Source organism: Pinus tabuliformis, chromosome 9 (assembly GCF_031772625.1).
Source record: "Pinus tabuliformis cultivar Carrire ecotype Pingquan chromosome 9, CPIR1, whole genome shotgun sequence".
NCBI lineage: Eukaryota > Viridiplantae > Streptophyta > Pinopsida > Pinales > Pinaceae > Pinus > Pinus tabuliformis.
Genome location: NC_142307.1, coordinates 1,955,832,056 through 1,955,859,750, shown reverse-complemented (window position 1 = coordinate 1,955,859,750; position 27,695 = coordinate 1,955,832,056). Strand labels below are relative to the sequence as shown.

General features: G+C 39.1%; 1 protein-coding gene across 1 annotated transcript in view; it reads right to left on the bottom strand.

The window, feature by feature from the left end:
• Positions 1–5,826: 5,826 nt before the first annotated feature.
• LOC149156810 (protein TRAUCO-like) overlaps positions 5,827–27,695 on the bottom strand; it is a 32,752-nt gene continuing 10,883 nt past the window's right edge. Inside the window, exon 2 of the mRNA XM_089438611.1 lies at positions 5,827–6,564. Within this exon, the coding sequence (XP_089294737.1) occupies positions 6,275–6,564 (290 nt within the window). The 3' untranslated portion in view covers positions 5,827–6,274. The remainder of the gene's footprint in view (positions 6,565–27,695) is intronic.

Here is a 27,695-nt window from a genome sequence, read left to right as displayed (position 1 = left end):
TGTGTCATGCCCTAAACCAGGACTAACAACCGTAAGTCTAGGTGAAGGCCATGAAGAAAAATGTAAAGACATGATATCCTCCCTAGTTGAGAGGGAGAGACAGACACAACATTCTTGTCTTCACTTTGGAAGAAAGAATGGAGGATTGGGTAATCATCTGGCATTCGATGCTCTTTGAGGATGTGTAGGGCATCCAAGACAAGAGTAGGCAAGAAGACCGATATTCTTTGAGGGTTGGGAACCCAAGATACGAATAGTCCCAGAAAGTCATACTTAGTGAACACTCGGGTGGGTATGTATCTTGAAAGACAATGATGAAGGTGTCTATAGTCATTGGTCTCGCCAACATGGTGCTCTGATCTAAGGAGAGATAGAGATGTCAGTCAGGGCGTTGTTGTGAAAACAATGTTGGTTACTATGATGCTATAACAGATGGGTTAACAATCTAATTCTTCTTATGAGAAATTCTTCAGATTGAGAATGACAAAGTACCATCATGAATACCTCCCTAATTAAGAGAACTAGGGAGTGTTGAATAAAATGTAACTAGGTTCAGTTTTTATTATGACTTGTAATTATAATATCATGTAAAAGAAGAAACAAATTATTATTATTCCTTACATCATGGATTTCATGAGCAAGATGTGTTTACCACAAGTCAAAGACTTCTTCTTGATGTCTTTAGGATTTTATGTCTCAACATAAGTATTATAGAAGTCATGATGTCACTATCTCGTGAAAGCCGGCTAAATAGATGACAGTGATCTCCTTGAATGATACGTCGGTCTAGCTTAAGGCACTCATATCGGCCTTATACAGCAACGTTGATCTATATATATATAAGGAGTGACGTTGCATTACACCCACAAGTCTTCCAATCATCTTAGAACAGTCAACGAAGAAGAAGTAACGCAATACACAATGATCAAGGGTGATACATATCACGGTGAAGTCTGCCTCTTACATATACATCGTGACAACTCGAAGTGAAGTTTGAATATAGCTCTTAGAAGACTATATATATATACACAGTGACAGCTCTCGATGAAGTTTGAATATAGCTCTCGGAAGACTATATATATACACAATGACAACTCTCGGTGAAGTTTGAATATAGCTCTCGAAAACCTATATATATACACAGTGACAACACTCAGTGAAGTCTGGATATAGCTCTCAGAAGGTTGTATAGACACATATCTCCTCTCAATGGTATCCCGTCCTATCATCATCAGAACAGCGAAGAACATGAAGGACTATCTCAAGACAGTGGCATGGTGGCATGATTAAAGTAACTTATTCCTAAGCAAAGAATTGTAGTAGCCAAGGAAGAGGAGCCGAGGACTATTACAAGACAACTAAGGTACAAAGAGACTGAAAACTAAAGGAGTACAATGATAAATTCTATAGACTGTGGATTGAAGGTCGAACAGTGTAGGGGATAGTGATAAGCATCTTGAAGGTAATATTGAGTCAATTTTGTCACGGGCCTTGGTATTCGTTAATTGGAATCTCTATAAGAAGAATTTTATGCAGATTTTCCTCTCCAAGAGGGAGAGGCTTTGGCCCTGGCAAGATGCCAACGTCTTGTGTTCTTGTCTCTTTTTTTTGGTAGCTACTTGATGAACTAATGAAGGCACACAGTAATAATAATCAGTGAAGATTGGAATAAGAAGAAAAAATGGAAAAACACCTCACAAATAGTTTTCATGCTAAGAAGAATCACATTAACTACATTTGCCCTAGATTCTTCAACAGAGTGGGTGAAGAACAATGTAGAGCATGCCAAGAGTATCACAAAATACATCTACAATAACTCATGGGTGTTGAGCCTAGTGAGGAAAAACACTGGAGGCAAGGAGCTTGTTAGGCCCCCCATCACAAGATTTGCAACTCAGTTCCTCACTTTACAATCTCTCACTTCCTAACAACAAAACTTGTAGAAAATGTTTTCCAGGGATGAATGGAATTCATCTCGGTGGGCTTGCGAAGAAAATGGAAAAGACACTAAAAAGAAAGTTTTTGACAACACATTTTGGAAAAAAACAACAAAGATTGTGAAAATTAGTGAGACATTTGTTAAGGTGCTACAGTTGGTGGATGGGGAAAAATTGGCCATGGGCTATATCTATGAGGCTATGGATCAGGCAAAGGAGTAGATACAGGTAGCCTACAAAGACAGAGTAGGTAAATATGGGCTTATTTGGGAGATCATTGATAACAGATGAAACAATCAACTCCATCGTCCTATACATATGGCTGGGTATTTCTTGAACCCAAAGTATCATTTTAAAGCTAAGCTAGGAGAAGATCATATTGGGGAGCTAAGAGATGGGTTGTATGAGTGCTTGGAGCGCATGGTACCTAATGAGTCGCAACAATTGGAAATACATCAACAACTCACTACTTTCTCTAGGGCCACAAGGACATTTGGAAAAAATATGGCAAAATTTGCAAGAGATGTGTAAAGTTCAATTGTTTAAAATTGAAGTTGTAATTTGTATTTTGTAAATTGTTCAAAGTTCAAACTTACCATCTAAATTGTTGAAAATAGAACTAACTCTAATCTTTGTCTTTGTAGCACATTGGTGGGAGTCGTTTGGAAGTCAATGCCCTCAACTACAAACGTTTGCAGTTAGAGTTCTCAGCCAAACTTGTAGTTCTTCTGTGTGTGAGTGCAATTGGTCTGTTTTTTAACGGATTCACACGAAAAAGAGAAATCGTTTGGAACAAAAACGATTGAATGATCTTGTCTTTGTGCAATACAACCTTCAACTAAGTCGCAACCAGTTGTTGAACAAAAGACCTGAGACAGATCCCATTGTGTTGGATGATATCGATCCATCTTCAAAATGGGTGGAGTCTCATCCAACTAAGTTTGATGTTGATTTTGATATTGATGCCATGGAGTTGGGGGGTGTTGATCCCAATGCAGATCTAGTAATTGAACAAGTAGTTGGAGGAAGTGAAAAGACCAAGCATAACACATGGTATTGGTGAGGGGAGCAATAGTCATGCAGCTCGACCAACTCGTGCTTCTAACTTTGTTAGGCCTAGTATTGTCATTGATGCTAGAGAGGAGTGTGAGGAGTCCTTAGATTTTAACCCAGATGATGTTTATGTAGCTCTTGTTGATGATCCCATCTCTAGTAGTGGTGAGGAGATTGATGAGTGATCATGTTGATCAATGATTTGCACTGAGTTTGAGTTTGTACTTTGCACTTTTAGTAGGCTAGTGACCTATTAGTTTGCGTTTTAGCATTTTTTTTGGACTCTACAGATCATTTAGAACCTCATTGGTTATATATTGTGTTGATGATATCATTGAAGTGTATTGCACTCGGTGCCATTTTGATATATGCACCCCTCACATGGTATATATATGAGAAGAATTTCCATATTTGTCTCTAATGGTTTGGAATCATGGTTTGTAATCTTAAAAATAAGTTTTTTCCTTGAAAATAAATAGTTTATGTATTTTTTTTCATTTTCGGTTTATTGAATCTGGTTTGATCCGGTTCCAGTTCAAATCATGGTTAAATAGGTGATCAATCTGATGCCCGGTTCTGGTTTTTAAAACTATGGTTGGAAGAAATTTTTAACTAACGTCTAAAAGATACGGTCTTCGATGCAATTAGATCATCCTCCCCTATCAAAAAGTGTGGATATAGAGTAAAGGATCCTACCAAACATGGGAATCAAAACCCATGTTACCAGGATTGAACCAGTGACCAAACAAATCATCCCCAAAAACAAAACAAAATCCTGCAATGTTTTAATTGGGAAAAAAACCATGCAAATCCAAACCATAAAACACAAAATATCCAAAGTTTTCTCATGATATATAAAAGTAGTAATTCTTAAATAACAGGTCCAATAGACATTTTTTTTATGAAATTAGACAGCCCCGGCCCTTTTTTCTATGAAATTGGACAACCCCGACCTGTGAAAAAATTGTAGATATATAACACAAGAGCCTACTTAACATGGGAATCAAAGAATCAAAAACAACGTTGAAGGTCAAAACCAGTGACTGAATCAGTCAAACCCAACACAGGAACTGAACCCCCTAAAGTTAATCCAAACCACACAAAATATGCAACTACTAGACACCTCTCATATATATATATATATATATATGAGGATAATATAACAAAATATCATCAAGCAAATCCATATCTAAACGAAAATAGATAAACATAGAGGCTCTAAATTGACCATTATAGTTAAAAAATAAGCATACCCGTAATTCTACAATCTAATCATATGCCAAATCCATTCCAATCTTCTACATCATTTGCATGGGTAGAGTCGGGATCATGACATAATGACCTTAAAGGTACAACATCAATATCCACTCCTATTGTGGTGGAAGTCGCTGCAAGTAATCCAGGATAAGTCCATCAAGAATCATTTAATAGACAATAGACAGGTTAAAGAATTTAGGGTAGTCGTAGGGTTTTTGGTTTTTCGAGGGGGATGGAGATGCATTGGTACAAAACCAATCAAATTGGTCAGTTTTGTCTTGAACTGGTTGGTTCTAACTGGCTCAAGAAAGAACCTAGAATCAATCCAAACCAGTTTGGATTGCCAGTTCTGACCAGAAACCTCACAAACCCAGTCCAATCATCTGGTTTTGCCGATTTTTTTTTCCAAAAACATTGCTCAACACTGCTGTTGTAATCATCTACCATCATAAAAACATACTACATGGTATTTTGGCACGTACTGTGTCGATAGTAAATTCATAGCCTAAAAGTTGAACCAGTGCATGAATATTTTTCTTGTAGAAGTTATGCCACGTGGACATCAATTTGGATAGAGGGCATCTAAATGTACTCGAAAACATCAAGGGTCATCTCCCATACATCTCCGTTTTTTGCACTAGCATGTACGGAACATAGTGAAGCCCCCACATCATTAGGGGCATCCACTTCCAATTTCACCATGCAGCGCCCAAGTCCTCAGGGGCAGTAAATGTAAGGGATGCATCCCCAAGCAGTAGACATGTGTTCCCATGCAACATGTAAATGTAAAGGATGCATCCCCAAGGAGTAGACATGTGTTCCCATGCAACATGAGCTGCTAGTTATCACAGCATTCCTTATTTCCTCCAAAACAAGAAACTTGTTCAATAAACTCAGGAAGTTCCTAGCTTTTTGGCTAAGTTTAATTTCAGATCAGAAAGAATTATTCTGGTTCTCCTAGCCTAAGGCACAACAACAAATCCAATCGAAGAACATAATAAAAAAAAAACCATCTGCTTTGGCTTCAGTAAAAGAAACAACTCTCCCTCTTCCTTCAACTACCAAGGGAAGGATTCATGAGAAAGAATGGGAACTGTTCTCTAGAATTGAATCAGATTTGAATTTCCTTTTTCCATGGAGTCCATGGATCTCTACACACTTGTACATGGAATTGTACAATGCAAAAATCATTGACCCTTATCTGCGAAGATTGTTGCACACTGGATTTTGATGGGCATATGGTAGTAATTGGATCAACCAAAAACTTTCAATTTCTAGAAAGATTGAAAGCAAAATAAAAACTAGCCCATTCCAGCAACTTTTATAGATGAACGACTCAGGAGTTGTGGAACTTAAAACCTTCCAGTTCGAACTAAATCTCATTTGTAATGTATCCAATATAGAGCGTGGAGTCTAGACCCTTCAAATGCTAAACACAATGTTCAACAAATATTATGCCAGTAGAAAAAAATTATTTTATTAATAACATCAGTTCTCATGCATCTACTTGTATTTAAGTAAGCTATCTTAAAAGAAGCATCGTAGTCTAAAAATTGAAATGTTCTCAGCTTGCATGGGGTAAAGACTAATCAGGGACTCTTATATAAAACATCCACTTGTGGAAGGCCTAAATAGGAATAATAATGTAACAACACTCTGCACAGCATCAACCGTAAGAGAGGACTTTTGTTGTCTTACAAGAGTAGATAAGAATGAGCTCCAAATCATGGTTGAGACCATAATCATCTGCTATCTGATACAGTCTGCATGTAGAGTGCAATTGATGGAACTAAACGGATTCAATCCATAGCAAGAACATCAGTTGCATGATTATCCACATTCAGCTGAAAGGCATTTGCTACAACATAATAGAAATTTCTTTCCTATTAATTATTAAGAAACCTAGAATGTCATAAAATAATTGCCACCACTGCATCCCACAGATCAAGATTTTATGCAAAGGTAAGCACTACCAACAGCAAATGTATACTGTCTCAGTTCTAAAATGAAAAAATATACCAAAAAAATCAAGCTTTCTTTTCTGAAGATTGACCATTTTCAACAAGAGTTTCTCCATGGTGGACTGCTTGCCCGTCAATTCCACAATAAGAAGCCTCACACATGGCCTTGGGAATGGGTCGATTGCCGAAGTCCTCAGGAAAGCAATCAAATTCTGGTCCAAAATTAAACTGCACTGTACAGTTAGGTTGATTTGGAAGGGTGTAAATAGAAGCTGCAGGGTAATATCTGCCACCATTTATATCCTTGAAAGCAACACCTTGACATATCCCATTTACAAAGAATAATATCTCACTTCCTGCACACAAATTTTAAAATGGTGAGGTTAATGATTTCAAGAGTTTGAGAAAATGTTTTAACAAAACTTGTAACATAGACAAGACTAAGAAACAAACTCAATAAAATGTGGCCAATAGAAAGATTGCCACAAACAAAACCTTGTTATTTTCCCTTCCACCCGATGATATTAGGCAAATATATAGCAAATTGGATGGTCAACTATTTTGGATGCTAGATGCAGAGGGACAAAGAAAGGACTGAAAATAAATAGAGCCCGTAAACAAGAATAGAAATAGGAGTTTCTCTCCCATTATTGCATTGTTTTTAGAGACATTCTCAAAATAACAATAGCACGACTTGCCAGATTCTCATTTCTCAGGCTTCAGCAATGTGACCAAGAATAAAGGAAGCATTATTTGGGTTGGAACCAAATTTCCACTGGGACACACTTAAATGCATACTTCATAATTTAAAGACACATTAGAATTCAATATAGGATTTAAAAATGGATTAATAAAAGAGTTAGTAATGACAAATGAAAAGAAAAAACTTCCTGACCAAAATAGAACTTTTTCATTGAGGAAAGAAGATATGCAGGTAAACAACACTCTGTCTGGATTAATCAATGAATATGTGTTCAGTATACTTACAGGTAATTCATGATTTCCACTTAATCAAGATTATGGTAGTAAAATCCATTAGACAACATATGTTAAAAACAAAGGCAAATTACCGTTGGCGCTATGCCAACCTGAGGCCAAGGACTAGAGTTGAATCGGCTGCCAGGCAAGCCGCCCTGAACTACCACAACACTGTCCCTCAAGAGACCAGAGACTGGATTGCAGACCTGGAGAATCAAGCCAGAGACATCACAAATAGAACCAGCACTGAGGGAGTTGATGCTCAGTTTGAGTGCATTCCTGATGCAGGGCTAACGAGAGCCAGAGAAAATCTGTATAGCAGAACCATAAAGCTTTCCTGGAACGTGAAGACAATTATGGGTTTGGTGATGCAAGAAAATATCCAGGCCAGCAAAACCATGGATGATAAGTTGGACAAGCTGAACGACAAGTACACAGTTTGTGTCAAAACGGTCCACCACATGAGATTTGTCACCAGGGACTCTCTGCACTTCACTTGATGGCAACTTCTCAGGGCAGGAAAGAGATCACGCCCAGAATCAAGAGGGAGCCAGGAGGTACCTTGGCAAGCCAGCGATCAGCGAGGGTGCTCTTGCAGGAGGTACTCCAGAGATGCCCATCACACTGGAAGAGTACCACTCTGTCTGATCTGTCTCTTATGCGGTCTGTGAGCACTCAGTTTTGGCTTCACGCCCTATGGGCTTGTTATTTTTGTCCTTTTGATCAAAACGCTAAAGGTCAAACAATTTGTAGAAGTCCTGGCAACCTCGATGAGGGGTATACCATCACCTAGTTTGTTACCGAATCTGTTCATGTTAGCATATTTAAGGCTGGTAAGTAAAATACTGTAAATCACCACAGAAAGTCCAGAAACGAACTCTACTGCCGGTGGTCAGGGTTGCAATCTGACGAACCATGCCCATCTGATGTCAAATGTAATCTTCTGTTTTTGATAATATAATATAGCTCTCTTACTTACAAAAAAAAAAACAAAGGCAAATTGCAGTTATGAATGTCATTTTCAAAAAACCCCTAAAACAAATGAGCAGGTTGTGAGAAACCAAATAATAGATTGAAAGCACACAGATTACAAGCTCTCTCTCTCTCCCCCTCTTTATATATATATATAGGGCACATTGTGCATCAGAACATGCGAGAGTGGTTGGAGCTAGATACACCTCAATTGCAACAACTTGGCCAAAGGATCCCTGTCATAGTCCATGTGCCTTTGCCCCTTTTGATTGGAAGCATCCACCCAAAAGAATAAAATTAATTGATCAAGAAGAGGTCATAATAAGTTGACACGCTAGTACACTAAAGGAGGCTAGGTCACCAATCCAAATGCAACCGCGTTGCTACACATCAAGCCGACAACAAGTATTAGAGGGTAAAGCATGCATTCAAAGGTTTGCACTCAGATTGTGATGGTGACAACTGCTCCAAGTTGATGCTAGACCACAACCCAATTTGTGTCGTATGTATATATACATATTAGTGTTCCATCGATTTTCTAGACTGTGGGTACACATCCAAGTGACATATGGAAACCAACAGCCCAAAAATTTAGGGAAGTCAAGGTCCCCCCCCCCCCGATCTTGCTCCCAATCTGCTCTCTGGGCGGGAGCGACTTGGGAGCGCGCTCCCGTAAAAAAAATGTGCTCCCTGCCTATTTCCAAAGCGAAGCAGGGAGCGTCGCTCCGAGAGCGATTTTTATAACCCGGGAGCAGTCAAGGAGCGATCGCTCCTAACCGCTCCCGGGTTATAAAAATCGCTCTCGGAGTGACGTGAGTGTGGCGGTAAAAAAAATTGTGGAAAATTTGTGAGGGAGGGAAGGTTAAATAGACCCTCCCTCATTTCATTTCATCATTGTGAGAGTGAGAATGAGATTGAGATTGAGAGAGGGTGAGAGTGAGGAGCAAGGAGAGAGTGAGAGAGGGCAAGGAACAAGGAGCAAGAGAGCAAGAGAAAGCAAGGAGCAAGGGGAGATTGAAGAGCTTGCGAGGGGAGATTGGACGTCGAAGAGGTAGGCTTTACAATATTGAATAGAGTGTCTAGCAATTTTTTTTTAATATTTATTCCTAAATAAATAAATGATTTTTTCTCTATTTCCCATTCCCATTCCCATTCCATTTTTTAAAATTTTGCAGATTCAAAACTTCAAATTTCAAACATCTTGGTTATATTTCTTGGCATTTTCTTCTTCTTGGTTCCTTTTTCGGTTATTATGGTGCTAGAGAGTAGAAAAAGGAGGGTTGAAATTGAAAATGAAGGGGGACATAGCGGATTTGATGAAAACGTCGGTGAGGAGGAGCTGGAGGAGAGTGAACATGAGTCAGCTCAAAAAACTAAACAAGACCAAACCCCATTGTGGAAATATGTTAACAGGTCTAAAGCAGGGAAAGGGGGTGGAACCACTAAATTTCATTTCCCCCATTGCAACAATAATTACACAGGTTCATACACCCGTGCCAGAAAACACCTCTGCGGGAAAATGCCATGGGATGGAAATAAACAAATAAGAATCAAAACTTGTACAGGTGTGTCAACAGCAGATAGAACCAAATACATAAGGGAAGAGGAGGAAGCCCAATACAAATCTAAAAATCAAAGGGTTTCTCTAAACCAAGCTCACAATCACATGCACAAAGAACTCCTTCAGCATCCTCCTAAGCCAGTGGATATGGAGGCACAGGGTCACCAGGTTTAAAGCATAGAACCATATCAGGTTTCCTTGATGAAGGGTGTAGGAATGATGTGGATTCAAAAGTTTACAGGTTTCTCTATGCATGTGGGATACCATTCAATGTTCTTCGCTCACCTTATTGGCACGAAATGGTTTCTGCCATAAATGATGCCCCTAAAGGATACAAGAGCCCTGGGTATGACAAGGCATGAACCATTGGACTTGATCATGAAAAAGCAAAAATATCACATTCTTTGAATAGAATGACAAGTTCTTGGATTGACCATGGGGTGTCCATTGTATCTAATGGATGGACAAATGTAAAAGGCAAGCCATTGATAAATGTTCCCACTGTGTCTGTTAGTGGTGCCATCTTTCTTTCAGCATATGATTACTCAGACAAGTTCAAGACCGCCATCAACATTGCAAAACCATTACTTGAAACAATTGACCATATTGGGCCATACAATGTCATCCAAGTCATCACTGATAATGCCCCTAATTGTAAGGCAGCGGGAGCAATTATTGAGGATAAATACCCCAACATAATTTGGTCTGGGTGTTTGGTTCACACGATGAACCTTTTGATGCATGATATTGTTAAGAACAAAAACAAACAATACAAATGGATTGGTGATTTGTACAGAAAAGGCAAACAAATGATAAAATTTATTGCAAATCGTAGCAATACCCATGGCCTTTTCCGCAGTCACTCAAGATTGGAGTTGTTGAAGATTGCGAGGACTAGATTTGGTAGCTATTACCTCACCTTCAGGCGCCTTTTGAAGGTAAGAGAGTCATTGGCTAGCATGGTATCAAGTCCACACTGGCAGGTATTAAAGGAAATGGCTACAAATGTAGTTGACAGGAAAGGTTTTGAACAGGTGGAGGAGGCCGCTCTTTATGGTATGTTTTGGGCACGTGTGAGGCAAGTATTGGATTTCACCAAGCCCATTTATCACATGATTCGGTTTGCAGATACAGATAAACCAGTGATTGGCGAGGTGTATGAGCAGATGGATACCATATTGGGACAAATAAAAGATATTGTTCATAACAATGATCCCAACTTGTACAAACTGATTCACGATTGTGTGTGTATACGGTGGGATAAACTTAATGTTCCACTAAATTGCTTGGTGTATATCCTTACACCAAAATACTACTCTACATCTTGGTTGGGCCAACCTGCACCAGGGGGTGGGGTTAGGGCCAAACCCCATATAGATGAAGAGGTATCTACAGGATTTTTGCAAGCATTAGAAAAGTTGATACCTGACAAGGAGGAATGTGCTAGTGTGCATCTTGAAATAGGCAGATACTTCAGTTGCACTGGTTTGTTTGGTACCTTTCATGCAATGGAAGATAGAGACAGATTTGATGCTTTCACATGGTGGGAATCATATGGCGGCCATGGACTTTTGCCAAAATTGGCAAAAAAAAGTTCTCTCACAGGTTGTAAATACTTCTTCTGCAGAGAGGTGTTGGAGCACCTACAGCTTCATACATAATGTGAAAGAAACAAACTCAATGAAAACCGGGCAGAAAGCTTGGTTTATGTGCACTATAACTTGAGGTTGTTGAGTCATTATTGTGATCGGGCTTATGAGGATCCAACATATAAAATTTGGGACAACCACCCACAAGATGATAATTTGGAGGATGGCATTATACATCTTGAAGAACTGGAAGCGGAACTTATAAGAGAGGAAGATGAAGCAACAACCATGCCACCTCCACCATCCAGTAGCAGTGCTCGAGTTCTGAGTCTTGTTCCTTTGTTGTCACCGCCTCCATTTACACCCTCACGTGGAGGGCATGTGCCTTCTAGTTCTAGTCGTCGGTCTATGCGGGAGACTCCTAGAAGATCACCACGACCTGCGCATACATTAGACACTTCTCGTGGCAAGGGCCACATGTAGTAGTAGATAATAGATTTATAGTTTACTTGTCTTTTCTAGTTTCTATTAGTTTTCATAATTGTTTAGTCTTGACTCTTTCATATCATAATGATATTTTTTGTAAAAAATATATGACTGTGACAATTTAAGTTTGAAGTTTGAAGTTGGCAATTATAACTCATTGGTACTGATTCTGAATTATGAATATGATGCTTCGTGAAAGTTGTTTCATTTCATTTCATAATTCATTTTATAACATTTCATTTCATGTTAGATATTATTTCTTGTAATGGTTAAAGAATAAACTTTAAACTTAGCTTACAAGTACAACTTTGGTGATCAATGATGATAAACGTTATATATTGAATTTTCAATTTTGAAAAGCTTGAAGTTGAAACTTTAAGATTGATGAATCATGATTCACGAGACTTAATATGTTGTATGTTACTAAGTTGTGGACATGGTTGATGAAGATTATAACTTCTAAATGATTGATGTTATATGGTTGATGGTTCAATGATCAATGTATGTTTTTTTTATGTTTTTTATATCTAATTCATCATTCTACATGTTTTTGTTGACATATATGTATCAAAATATAAAAAATATATATATTATATAAAAATCGCTCCGAAATTCGCTCAAAGGAAAGAGACACTTGTATTCTGCCCTAGTTTCTGTTCACACGTGCGAGTTTTTTGAGGCAGTTTTTGTGGTATTGCAGGCCCGAAATTTCAGGAGATTACCAGATTTTTTAGATTTGACCAGCGTTGACTTCTATTGACTATGATTTGTTAAAGATGGAGTGAAGGAGGGTTGTCTTGGGTCTTTGTGGAAGTCTTTGTCTTGGCCTTGTGTCTTGGATATCTCACTTTGATCTGATTCTATAAGAAGAGGATTTTCTTGGGTTTTTCCGCTTGTGAAGTTTTTGCCTTGGCTTGGAGCCTAAATATTTGTGTTCTTTGTCTCTTGCGATCTTCACGTTTTGTACTTTTCGTAATTGCTTGATGAAGAACATACATTTTAATAAGAAGCCAATAAACATTCACAAGTAATTATCAAGTCAAAGATATCAATAACCTACATGCATCTTGATTTCTCAACATGGTATCAAAGCTAAGGTTAGGAGAAGGCAGGCAGTTTGAAGATCACTTCTAGTTGGCTTATTTGAAGACTATATTGCAGCAGTCATCTCTCCAAAAAGGAAGATTTGAAAAAGACATCCTCTTAGCAGCTCCCTCTCTCAAAGACATCATTGAAAGCTCTTGGAATCTTCATCAAGTTCTCTACTATTAACTATTATGTAGAATATGGCAAGCACCAGAATTCTGAAAATTATTCCTATCATAGAAGCAACAAAAATCTACTCAAGGTATTGATCCGAAGACCTTGATCCGAAGTTTGTAGCATACAAGAAGATCAGAAACTTATATATGATCCGAATTGCTATTCTATGTTTTGAAGTCTAAGTTCAAAGAATAGTCTGAATTTATGTGGCTTTCATTGAAGTATGAATTATGAGGAAGAATATTACATTACAGTAATTTTGAGGTCTAGCATGGGCTTCAAAACAAAAATGTACAACCAAAATCAACTTTATAAGAACCAATAGGATTCAAGATGATAATGTCAACCATAGGGGATGATTCACCATTTTTGGAATAAAAAGGTAAAAAGATTATAAAACAAATCTAGTTTTTCAACTCGTATTTTCAACATATCTCCCTACGGTTTTACTCAAATTTCGAGCGGGAGCACTCTTTGGATGTGCATAATTTAATTCCTCATCCAGGGAGTACCCATGTTGAATGCTTTTGATGGACACTGCTACATGAAAAATGAGAAATACATGGAGAAACGTGATTGCTGTTTTTCAGTGTATTTCTCATTTTTTGTGTGGTAGTGTCCATCAAAAGTATGCAACACGGGTACTCCCTAAATGATTCACCATTTTTGGAGTATAGAATAAACAAAAAATCAACTCGTATTTTCAACATATCTCCCTATGGTTTTACTCAAATTTCGAGTGGGAGCACTCTTTGGATGTGCATAATTTAATTTCTCATCTTGGGAGTACATGTTGCATACTTTTGATGGACACTGTTACACGAAAAATGAGAAATACATGGAAAAACGTGATTGCAGTTTTTCCATGTATTTCTCATTTTGCACGTTTTTCCATGTATTTCTCATTTTTCGTGTAGGAGTGTCCATCAAAAGTATGCAACATGTGTACTCCATGCATAATCACGTTTTTCCATGTATTTCTCATTTTTCGTGTAGCAGTGTTTGTCAAAAGTATGCAACATGGGTACTCCTTAGATGAGGAATTAAATTATGCATCCAATGAATCCTCCCGCTCGAAATTTGAGTAAAACCGTATGAAGGTGAGTTGAAAATACGGGTTGAAAAACTAGTAGTAGTATTTTTATTTTTTTTATTTTTTATTTTTCTTAATCTAAAATTTGATGATGTAATCTAATCTTATTTTATTATTTCCATTGTTATTTTATAATATTCCTTAGGAGGCCCATTTTAGACCTCAAATTTTCTCTAATTGAGGGCTATACATATCTCTAAGATGTGAGCTACTAGAAGATACATATTTCCGAAGAATGCTTTCTATGGTTTATGAATAATTACTAGACCAAGCATTAGAGAAGTCCAAGCCAAGAAAAGAAGACAGAGACCTCTATCAAGATCAGAAGAAAAAATAAAATTCTTTTAGAGCCTGTGAGAGAACCTATATAAATTTGAAGTTTATTCCTTGATTCTTTGCATTCTGAAGCTAATCTCTAGACCAAGCTTTAGATAGGATAATATTAGAAATATTTTTAATAATTCTTGAGGTTGATACGAATAACTCCAAATTCTATGAACCAGTGGAAGGGACCTGTTGTATCTGTTTATCGAAGGTAGTTCTTGGCTGCCAAACTGCGTCGATAAACCAACTCAACCAATCTTTAGGTTCAAGCTAGCCCTCGAACCAAAGGGGGCTCCCTTAAGAGTTACGAGGCTTTGATGTTGTTCACTGTCATTGAACAACAGCCTATGAAGCACAATGGCCAAATCTAGAGGTTTGTTGTATAGGTGGTTGTTGATGAGTCACAAATCCATGCTTAACAAATAAGGCCTTCTCTTGGAGAGGCCTAATCAAAGTGTCACCATTCAACTATAACAAAAAACATAACTTAAAAAGTTTTGATAGGGGAATGGAGGAGAAATTAAACAATTAAATATCCTTCTTGAATGTCCAATTATCTAACTAAGAGTAGAAACATCTAGATGAATCTCTACAGTGAACAAAAATACATCTAAGCATAGCATAGAAGCAACAATTTAATGATTTATGGGTGACTAATTAAACAAATTGTTCAATTAATTACTCAGTAGAGAAAATAACATTGCAAGGGATGTCAGGGAGGATGATACTCAGCCTCGCCCTTCCCAATTGTTGAAAAATCCAGGGGCAGCTAGATTAGGTGATTTCTCTTACTTTGATACTGCTTGTGATGTATTTTAATTAATTAGATTCTTCTTTCACTTGATTATGTTTAGTGTTATTTTCATCAAACAGCTTCCAAAAAATATAGCACAACAAGATAAGAGGACACAAGCTATAGGCGATCAGCCAGGGCCAAAACCTCTCCAACTAAGAGGAAAACCCACAAAAATTCTTCGCTTCTTATAGAACTTCAATTGACGAATTCCAAGACCTATGACCTGTTGGAAAATCAGAAAGGCGGAAAGATTTTCTTGTTCTTGATAATTACTTGTGATGTTTCTTATTATTATGATTCTTTATATCTTCTTTCTTTAGTTCATCAAGCAATTACCAAAAACAACAGCACATAAAACAATAGACACCAGATGTAGTCACATGCTAGGGGAAAACCCAGTCAAGATAATTCTTCCTTTCAATAGTATTCTTTGAGACTCTTCACTCGAGACCAAGACAAGACCTTTCCACCACACCAAGTCAGCCTCCCAGAATTTCGACCTCTTTCTAGAAACTTCGACTAGGCAACAGCTTACGACAATTAGCAGCTCCCAACAACAAACAAACTTGGATGACTTTGATCACCCAATCCAAAGCACGAAACAGAGAAAGAGAAACACCAAAATTTCGATTTTCCTTCTCTCCTTAGACTTCCCCAAACTTGCATTCACTTCAGATCTCTGACAACATACTTCGCATCTTTTCCCAAGTACAAGATGACTTCGCACTTTTTCCTGGCCAAGAGATTTTCACACTTCTCCCCAGCTATAAGAGATTTCGAACTTATGTGAGAGAATGATGCTTCAAATGAATTCGATGAGCTTCCTTTTATAGGCTTCATGTGGGGTTGAATGGGGTCCTTAGGTCGACTTGATCTTCTTCTAGGCCGACATGGTGTGGAGGTTACATAATTCATATTTGACTCAATACTTAACCTTTTTACATGATTCAAAAGCCCAAGAAGGGTCTCTTTAAATGTGCAATGACTCTATAGACTCACAATAAATCCTGGAAGTCCTCAATGGGGACCTTGACCTAAAACATGGTGACCCAAGCATGAAACCCATGCTTTAATAAGTCACAATAATAATAATTTTCTTTATTCTTTTGACAAGTACATCACATGATGACTCAAGTACATTATTGAAAGCCGAACATAGTTACATTTTCCAAAAAGACCCTTGACCAAGACCCTCCAAGGCCAAGTTAAATCTTTCCTTCTTGATGAGCTAATTCAGGGCTATACATATCTCTAAGATGTGAGCTACTAGAAGACACATATTTCTGAAGAATGCTTTCTATGGTTTAAGAATAATTACTAGACCAAGCATTAGAGAAGTCCAAGCCAAGAAAAGAAGACAGAGACCTCTATCAAGATCAAAAGCAAAAACAAAATTCTTTTAGAGCCTGTGAGAGAACCTATATAAATTTGAAGTTTATTCCTTGATTCTTTGCATTCTAAAGCTAATCTCCAGACCTAGCTCTAGATAGGATAATATTAGAAATACATTTAATAAGTCCTAAGGTTGATTCGAATAACTCCAAATTCTATGAAGCAGTGAAAGGGACCTATTGTATCTATTTCTCGAAGGCAGTCATTCGCTGCCAAACTACGTTGAGAAACCAATTCAACCAATCTTTAGGTTCAAGTTGGCCCTCGAACTATAGGGGGCTCCCGCAAGTGTTACGAGACTTTAATGTTATTCATTGTCACTGAACAACAGACTATGAAGCACAATGGCCAAATCTAGAGGTTTGTTGTATAGGTGGTTGTTGATGAGTCACAAATCCCTGCTTAACAAATAAGGTCTTCTCTTGCAAAGGCCTGATCAAAGTGCCACCGTTCAACTATGACAAAAAACATAGCTTGAAAGGATTTGATAGAGGAATGGAAGAGAAATTAAACAATTAAATATCCTTCCTAGATGTCTAATTATCTAACTAAGAGTAGAAACATGTAGATGAATCTCTGCAATGAACAAAAATACATCTAAGCATAGCATAGAAGCAACAATTTAATGATTTATGGGCGACTTATTAAATAGATTGTTCAATTAATTATTCAGTAGGGAACCCCGAATGCGGGTGTTTAACGCGATGGGACGAGAGATGGAAGCCAGCCACATGCCGCTCCATGGGCATCACGTGGCCTTCCATGCGAGAGGACGGGGGACGGCACACTCCTGGTTTAAATTGAAGGGACGGGGGATAGCAGATGTGAATGCCCAGAGCATTGATGCAGTTATGGCGGATGGGAATTCGAGGCGGGTTGGTGACGATGGCGAGCTTATATCCGGTTGGGAGCAAGGAATTATGGTTATGCAGCACTTGGCTGGCCTCTCTGGTGTTGAAACGGCCCCCTCTCAGGCGGTGGAGTATATTACAGTGCTGGTTCTGGTTTGCGACGGTTTGGCTCATCTGGCAGTTGGCAGGGAGGCTCAAATCACCATGGTGAGACCCAGACAAAGGTTGCTGAGCCGTCGTGGTTCCTCCAGAGGCGGGGGCTCGAGCAGACCTGTGAGAAATGAAACGAGGCACTGCTGCCACTGTAATCTGGTAAGCTCCATTGGAGCCGCTCCCCTGCTCTCCGGCCATCATATGGATGCAGAGGCTTCCAGCTCGGCCTCCTTGCCAGCCTTCGGCTCCACGATTTTCAACTTCACCAGCTCCACGGCAAATCCGAGAATTAGTGCTCATGTCTCCATTCTGTTCATCGAGAGCCCTCCGGAGGTGGATGACCCCATGGATGCTCAGGAGCAGGGGACGCAGGACCACCAGGAGGATGCAGAGCAAGCTCCGACTGCTGAGATGGAGCAGGATGACAAGAGTCGGGCCATCATTGAAGATACTTCCAAGCAATCCCAGAATGCTCCAACAGCCACCGCTGGGGAAGTGGAAGCGACCTCGCCTACCCATGCTGAGCCGGATTACTACGGCTGGTACCCAATTGTGGAGGAGAAACTGGATGAGCCGAGTGAATAATCTCGCCGGCGCCCCTGCTCCACCTGGGCGCAAGCACGCTGCCGTCTCCTGGTTTGTTGTTGTTTCAGTCTATGTTTTTTTCAGAATGTCAAAGCTGATGGTTTTTTGTGTCTCCCCTGCGCGGGACGACCTGAACAGTCCTTTTTGTGTCAATGGTGTTAGTTCTTTCTGTATCCCCTGCGCGGGCTTGTGTGTCTATGGACAGTCTTAGTTTTGTCTCAGTTTTGTCTATGTCTGGGCAAGAGAAAACGGGTCTAACCTGATGTATTTTGTACTCTGTAAATATTTAATAGAATAGTTTTGTTACCGAGAAAAAAAAATTATTCAGTAGAGAAAATTACATTGCAGAGGGACGTCAGGGAGGATGATACTAAGCCTAGCCCTTCCCAATTGTTGAGAAATCCAAGGGCAACCAGATTAGGTGATTTCTCTTACTTTGATAACTACTTGTGATGTATTTTAATTAATTAGATTCTTCTTTCACTTGATTATGTTTAGTGTTCTTTTCCTCAAACAACAACCAAACCATAAAGCACAACAAGACAAGAGGACACAAGCTATAAGCGATCAGCTAGGGTCAAAACCTCTCCAACTAAGAGGAAAACCCACAAGAATTATTCTCTTCTTATAGAACTTCAATTGATGAATTCCAAGACCTATGACCTGTTAGAAAATCAAAAAGGCGGAAAGATTTTCTTGTTCTTGATAATTACTTGTGATGCTTCTTATTATTACGATACTTTATATCTTCTTTCTTTAATTCATCAAGCAATTACCAAAAGCAACAACACATAAAACAATAGACACGAGATGTAGGCACATGCCAGGGGTAAACCCAATCAAGATAATTCTTCATTTCAATAGTATCCTTTGAGACTCTTCACCCTAGACCAAGACAAGACCTTTCCTCCACACCAAGTCAACCTCCCAGAATTTCGACCTCTTTCTAGAAACTTCGACTAGGCAGCAACTTACAACAACTAGCAGCTTCCAACAGTAGACAAACTTGGAAGACTTTGATCTCCCAATCCAGAGCACGAAATTGCATCCACGACTCCACTCCTCATACCCAAAAATACCCAGAAAGGGTTTGGCCCAACTCCAAGCCAAAATTGAACCCACAAAGTGATGCAAATTTACGAGGTAATCAACAAGACGCCCTGCTATAAGAATGAGGATTTTGGGCCTGAATATCACACGGAAAATTTTGCAAATTAGTCAAACACTCCTCTCAATAAACCCACAACAAACCAGAATGGGTTTGGGCTTAATCCATTGACCCCAGTGACCCCCAACAAGTGTGAATTGCCCAATTTGGCCAAAAAACGCCCCACAATTTTTACTACTGAATTATGCCCAAATCTACCACGGGAAATTTCCCCAACCTCCAACTAAATTCTCCACTAAGAAATATCTCCTATCTTCAGCCCTTATCTCTCCCAACTCCACTTCTTTAAACCCTTGTGCAACACTTGGTTAAATAGCTTTTGCGCCCTACCAAGAGATAGAAAAATTGACCCAGGTAATAACCTCCAATCCAGCCCAGCGAATCGTTGTCCAAACTTCGGTCTAACAACAAGAAAATTCCATGCAAAAGCCCAGAGTCTCTAACCCACACGCGTGCTCCCACAATGTGCTCCACAAAAATACCTCTATGCTTAAGAAATGCACATTATTGAGTAAACTCCCGCAATGATGTCCAAAGGAAGCTCTAAATTGAGCTCCCCAAATTGCCTCACTATGGAGACACTCGAAGTTCTCCGAAATGGTGGAATTCCTGCTCGGAAATTCCTTGTGCTGAACAACATGGATTGTCTTGGCTAAACAGCTCAAGAGAACTAGTGTTAAATTGTCAAATAATCAAAAGATACCAAATGGAGGCCTCCAAGATCTATTTATAGTTGCTAGCCCTCTCCCTTGGTGGTCCCCACCTTCCACTAATAAAATATTACTTTGTTGCCATTCTTCACTAAAATAATAATTTCCACGTTTCTCCCACAAAATAATATTTTCTCATTTTTATTAATATCACCAAAAATTGGCAAAACTCCTTAATGAATTTTGCACTCACAAAAATTGGGAACATTACATCCTTTGATGAGCTCATTTTTTCACAAAGTAAACGCTAGTCAAATTTGCACCAATACTTCAAGTTTGGGCCTTCTTTAGAATTTCGCCTTGCTGCTTCAGGACTGCAATTTTCGGCTAGTACTGCAAAAACCCTATACTGGCATGTGTGAGAAAAGATGGTGTAAAATGACTCTTTCTTCCTTCGCTTGGGAAGCAACTTCTTTCTTGATAATTCGGCTAGCAATCTTGATTCTTCTAACTCCAAATTTCGGTCTTGTGTGGTGACTGCAATTTCAGTGTTGTTGCTGCAAAATATGCCCTAATTCACAAGCACGTGTGAGATGGAGGTGGCCCAAAACAGAATTTAATTGCTTTGGTCTTCCTTCTTTTATCTCTCCTCTTCTACGCTTGCTTTTATTAGTCTCTTTCTTCCCCCTCTACAAGTTGCTTGGATGTTTCACAAATGAGGTTGAGTACCTCTTATATATAGGCTACTTGGAAGCTCTAAATAGGCCGACTTGTCATCTCTTGGAAGCCGACTTCAACGTTTTATAGGTTGACTTCTCTTCTTGAAGGTTGACTTGTCTTGGAGGGTATTTATGACACTTTTATGATTCAAATAAATTTCTTTTACGTGACACACGATGCCCTAATAGGGTCTTTACATATGACAATAACATCTTTGACTTCTTGACTTAATGACAAAACCTAGAAGCACTCAATGGGTGCTTGACCTATAAATAAACTAATCTCGAGGGTGAAACCCATGCTACAAAAAGAATAATAAAAAAAAATTGTAATATTCCTAATTAGCTATGGCTAATTGGAATATTCGATTTTGTTCAATTTTTGCCTTCTACAGTTATTTGTAAATAAAAAGTGAGGAAGGGCGACATAACTCACTTTAGAATAAAAAGTCACTTCCTAGGTAGCACAACATTGTGACTTAAAGGGAAGCCAAGGGGGCCAAAGGGGGACGCAGAAATGGAACCTACGCAGACACATGGAGAGACTGCGTAGGAGGGAAGAACACGTGGCAAGAGGAGAAGCACGCAAGAGGAGGTGAGCCCAGGGATTGTGAGAGGTAGAGGCTATAAAATAGAGAGGAGCCCCCTCATTTTGGATCATTCAGTTATGTGCATTTGGAGTTAGTCGTTTCGACTTCTGAGCACGTTGGCTGTTTAGCTAGTCTGCAGCACTGTTTAGTGCATTGAGTGTCTCCGTACGGAGATCTCACCCTTAGCCCCGGGGGACTTCGAGTGCCTACTCGGGCAAGGTATTTCCATTGGCATTTCAGCAGTAGATACATTAGCATTTCAGCAGCAGTAGTGGCAGCGTTTTGGAGGATTGCGCAGCACTAGGAGAGGGACGTAGTTCTGAAGGATTGCGTAGTACTGTGAGAGGGACGCAGTTCTGGTTTGGGGGTTTGCAGTGTGTGTTGTGCTGAGAGATAGATCAGGGGATCAGCCCTTGCAGCTGGAGAGTTTTTGACAGGAGTTTCAGGGATATTTCTGGAGGGTTGCATTCATTGGCAGCGCAGAGCACTGAGAGACTGCGCAAAACCCCAAGGGGGTGATTTTCGGGGATTGGCCATTCCAAGAGAGCTTTTTGGGTTTTTCTGGGTTTCTTAAGTAGAGCCCGATTCCAGGGTTTCAGCCTTTTCTTGAGGAGAGGAGCAGCCCCAAATCACCATTTGTTTTCTAGCAGCCGCAGCACCACCAGTAGCAGCGTCCACGCAGAGAGGCCATTCTTGCCATTATGAGAGTATTTCTTCACTTGCCTTGTGCAAGTCGAGGTGCCATCTATCTAATCACCTCTTGTACTCATTTTATTGCTCAGTATAATAAAATGGCTTAGCCTTTCTCGTTGCATATCTTGTGTATCTGCTTATATTTCCGGTTTACAATATTATATGTTGTTCCACTGTTATTTTATCACTTCTGGGTTATTATATTATTTGCACATATTTGGTTGGAGTTTTTGCTGGGGTTTGAGGAATATTATGTGTTAGGAATATTACAAAAATATCTTTACATCATAATAATAATAAAATCATGATTACATTAGACAATATGAAGACGGAACCTAGTTACACATTTCAACACCTTAATCAAGACTATTTTCAAACTATTAGAGTTATTGCATCATCTACAGAGATTTATTGATTGGTATGTTGTTAGGCACTAGTATCTCTATCTTGCCTAACTCTTTTTGAAGACCATTGCCCAATCTGGGCATACACCACCCTCAAACCCCTAAGGATAGAGTGATGTTTGTTCTTAGAGGTTTCCTATATCCTATATTCACCATAAAGGTGGATTGCCTTCCCTCAGCCAAGTACTCTTTAGATGCCAGTGGCCAGCTCTTACCTAACAAGCGAGAGATGAGCGTGATTATCAAGGAGGATATTTACATACCCAAGTCATGTATATCACCCTTCCTAGTAGGTTTCTACCCAAGATGGACTTTTAAGAAGAGAACTTCGTGGATTTAGGGATTGGCCTAATAGTTCAAACCCATTACATGCTTTAACACTAGATCCATTCACACAAGATCCCCTTAAGCTAGTTCAAAGTGAGCTTTCATCAAAATCGAGTGGAAGTTAAGCATTAGATTTTGTGGGAAGACAAATTATGTCAACTTCGCCATAGGCAGGAAACAAAGGAGCATTATATATTCAAATGCCCTAAATATTGTGACATATGTGATTAGTTCCATTTCTTATTTAGAGAGTCATAATTTTCTCTCCTCTACTTTTATCCAATATCCAAAGTAGAGGCCCCTGGCCTTATATATAAGTGAGGCCCTCATGCTTAGATCTTACATCCTTCAACCTCCCCCTTAGCCAAAAACAATTGAGAGCATCACATCTATTTTCCAAATGCTCCTAATGGAAAGGGGCACCAAGAGGCAACAAACAAAACGCAACACCATTTCAACCCCAAAATTTGTTAGACCTTTGGAGGTAGTGCAACCCTAATAACAAGTCCCATGGAGTTGCCAAGTTAGATCTTGACACAATTTATGCTAGACCGACAAGTAGCACTTCTCCTCCAATTCCCAAAGGCAGACCACCTCTTTTATGTTGGAAAATGCAAAGTGGCAGCAATTGATTCTTATTTTCCTTTACTTTAATATTTGCTTGTGAACTTATTAGTCTTCTTGTGTTTTTTAGTTAGATCTGTTCATCAAACAAATATCAAGAATAGAAATAGCAACAATAGAGGACACAGATATTAGGCTCTCAACCAAGGTAAAACCCCTCTAGGAGGAAAACCTAGAAAACCCTTCTCTTCTTAGAATCTGCTTCAAATGAAATACAAAAACCCAAACCCTAGACCAAATCCTTCTCCTAGAACCAAGTCTGCCTCTCTTCTTAATCCTTCTTGATTTTGCACCAACCAACTACAACATGCAACTTCGACCTGTCAACTTCAATACTGCAACTTGTCCTACAACTTCGACCTATCAGCTTCAATACTGCAACTTCAACCTTGCAACTTAGACCTACTAGCTTCAATACTGCAACTTGTCCTGCAACTTCAACCTTGCAACTTAGACCTACTAGCTTCAATACTGCAACTTGTCCTGCAACTTCAACCCTGCAACTTAGACCTGCTAGCTTCAATACTGCAACTTGTCCTGCAACTTCAACCCTGCAACTTTGGTGTTGCAGCTTCCTAATTCAGCCTCCTCATGATACCTTCCTAAAGCAAGACAACTCATCTTAAGGTAAACAATGTCTAAACAAAGTATTCTTCCTTCCAGCTACAAGATGTCGCACTTCGTCCTACTGCAACTCAGATCTGCAAATTCAACCTTTTTCTACAGCCCAAAAACAAGATACTTCGTCCTCCCAGCTTCTTCTAGACCTTCGCTCTCCTTTTCTACTTCTTCTAGCTATAGATCAAACTTCTTCTTGAGATATCGAACTTGTGTAGTGAGTGTGTACCAAATGAGGTCGAACTGCTCCTTTATATAGCCTTTCCAAGGGGTTGAATTCCCTCCTTTAGATCGACTTAACGCTATCGGGGCCAACTTGTACTTTAGGAGTTTCTAGGACTTTCTAGACTCAAAAAATAATTCTTTTACAAGATATATTTTGCCTGAAAGGATCTTATAAATATAATGTTCACTCCTTTAACTCATGACAATAAATCCTAACACCTCACAAACCCTAGAAGCGTGAAGAATATGCTTTTACCTAGAAGACCATCAATAAAGAGCATGAAACTTGTGCTTTAATAATAATGATTTTTTATTTTCTTCTCTTGTTTGTTACATAGGATACATATTAAAATGAGTACAACAATTATGAAGGTAGAAACTAGTTACTTTTTCAACATTTTAGATATAAAGATATCACTTGGACCAAATTTAGCTCCTCTAGCAAGTCCTTTATGTAGAGATTCTTTTATTCAACCTCAAATGGTAGGAGAGAGTTAAACAAAGATAGTGGATACTTTAGAAGACAACCCTCACTCTCCTTCTTCCATGCGAGAGATTGAGGCCTTGTGGCCTTTTTCCTTGTATTATCTTCCAAAGCATTACATATCACTTTGGCTTTGAGCCACATTTCATATTAGGTCTTCTAGATTAGATTTGTTTACTTTTGATCATTTGTTGGACATCAATAAACTTATCTTATCTGCAATGCTCCTCTCTTTGAAATCAAAGGAATTCATACAAGATCTAGATTTTTTGAATATTTATGGCCCCTCTTTCCATTATTCTAACCACTGGATGAATCTTGAGATGTCTGACAAGTTTTCATTCCTAAACTTGATAATAGGAAGCAAATTAAGTCTAGTCCTGCATGACTATGAGAATGGAGATGAGGTGTGAGGAGGGAATGTCCACAATCATTCATAGGCCACTATATTCTCTCACAGTTATTGGGAAGAAATGCCCACAATCATTCACAAGCCACTCTAATCTCACATTTTCTATGAGGCTCAACTTATTGATTTGGAGTCACTTGTAATTGAAGATACATGGAATAACAAGAGATGATTTTCTTAGGCAATTGGATCACCATAAAACCGTGTATAAATGTGGAGACTATAATCACTTCCCAGTCTTATTGGAGATGGCATGTTATCATCAAAAGCATGCAATACCTTTCAATCAAACTCACATTGGCTGGGTTATAAAGAATTTTTTGAATTTATAAAGAAACATTGAGTAAAATATGATACAAATTCAGAAAAGTGGGTCATCTGGCAGTTTCACAGGAATCTTATGGAGCTCAAAAACATCACAAAACTTGGGTAAGCAAGCTTTTGATGACTGCCACACAACTTGTCAGTCTAGAAAAAAAATTGGAAGATTTACATACAATGCATGTCACTGGTGATTTCAATGTAGACACATTAGCAGAACTACATATTCTGGAAGAAGAGAAACAAGGTTAGTGGCCTAGGAAGAAGCAAGTAGAGGCAGGATAGCAAAGCAACATGGCTTGCTAACAAGGATAAGATTACAGCTTACTGTTAGTTTTTGTAGCATCGAAGGTGTTCTAGTCTCAAAACTTTGTGGAGAGGCTAAAAGACAGGAGTTCTCCATGGAAATTCCACCCAGAAGTGTCTCAATTAGATTATTAGCCTATTTTAATTATAAGTCTAAACTTCGGAAAAGGGGTTAATTAATCAGAATTAATTGATAAGGTGTGAAGCAACTAGAAACTCACATGAATCGACAGGGAAATAATCTTAGTCATCAATTAATATTTAATCTTGGACGTTGGAGGTCCAACAAAAGACTATAAGAAGAATTTGATGCGTCGATGGAGAACACACACACAGATCGATTTCCTTAGAGAGTTCGATTTTCTAGAGGCAGTAGCCAGAAGAGTTCGAGCTTCAGAAGGGAAGAAGAGACAAAGAGGGGTAGGGACAGTGATCCAGAGGAATTTTTCCAGATCAGCAGAGGCAGCAGCAAGAGGCCGAGTTATTCCCAGTGAGGCAACGCAGAGGACTGCGCGGTCAGCTTTAGAGGGCAATTTGATTTAGTTGTGGGAAAAACCAATTCAACTTCCAGAGGCCTAGAAGGACGGAGAATCATTTTCCTCAGCAGAGACAAACAGAACGACTTGATCAGAGGCAATTTTGGGCTAAACGTCTAAGGGTCTATGCAAGCACTGCAGAGAAGCCGACGTGAGGGGTCTAGAAGGACGAGTTTTTGAAGTGAAGTTGTGTCGAGGTTACTTGTGAAGGAATGGAAATTCCCTTAGATAATTTTGGCCAGATTTTCTTGTTGTTTGGATAGCCAGTTGGGCATCCATAGATTGTACTCAAAATTTCACTATTGCATGATAATAAAAACCCTCAGTTGTTGCACCAGTTTTCCCAAGTTGGGTTTTTCCGAAGACAATTGTCCAAAAATAAGTGTGTCAATTTTTATGTGTGCTAGCAAATTTCTCAGTTTCTAGCGTTTTTATTTTCCACAGTTTTATTTATGAAGGTTGCAATGTGATTTATTTGATATTTGCCATAGCAAATAAATTGTTAAATTAATTAACAATTAGAAGAATTAATTCTAGTTGCTGCAATAGGATTTCAAACTTGAAATTTTCACATGGTATCAGAGCGTGATTGATTAGACGGGGAAGTTCAGAAGCGGAGATAGAAGAATTCGTTGTTCAGAGGGAGCAACAGGACGATTTTTCTAGGGGTTGCGCAGAGCCTAAGGCGCGCAGATCGAATTGCTTAGGGAAGCTCAATTTTTCAATGCAAGTTGGCAGAAAAAATTGGCTTGCCAGTTGAATGATTCCAACAGGTAGAGGGAGAAGCAACGGCTCAAATTTTCGCTGAGCAAAGATCTTGTTTGGGCACAGAAGGATTTGCAGCAGTTTGCAGTAACATAATCAGCATCGGATGGAAGAGAAATAGCACACACCGAGGGAAATTTCTTTCAGGGGATCTTGAGTTTTAGAGATCTAATTTTTCCAATCATAAATTGGCAGTGGTTGTGAGCAGATTTCCTCACTCCAGAAGGGAGTGCGTGTAGCAGATCCAGTAGTCGCGCAGAGAAAAAGAGGGAGATTTCAACCAGATCTAGAGATGGCCACAGTTGGACTTAGAGATCAGGATAGGTTGGAGGGAGCCTCCAACTATGTCATCTGGAAGGCTAGGATGTCCTTCCTTCTGGATGAATATGGCCTGAAAGCCTATGTGGAGAATGTGGTAGCAGTACCCTAGGATGTTAATCAACTCAAGGAGTACAGAAAAAGAAATGGCGAAGGCAAAGCAGATTTTGGATGGAGTCTGAGATCATCTAGTCTCACATGTGGCAGACAAAGGTACAGCCAAGGAGATGTGGGATGCTCTCTCTGAGCTATTTCAAAGTTCTTTTGAGCAGCGGAAGATGTTTCTC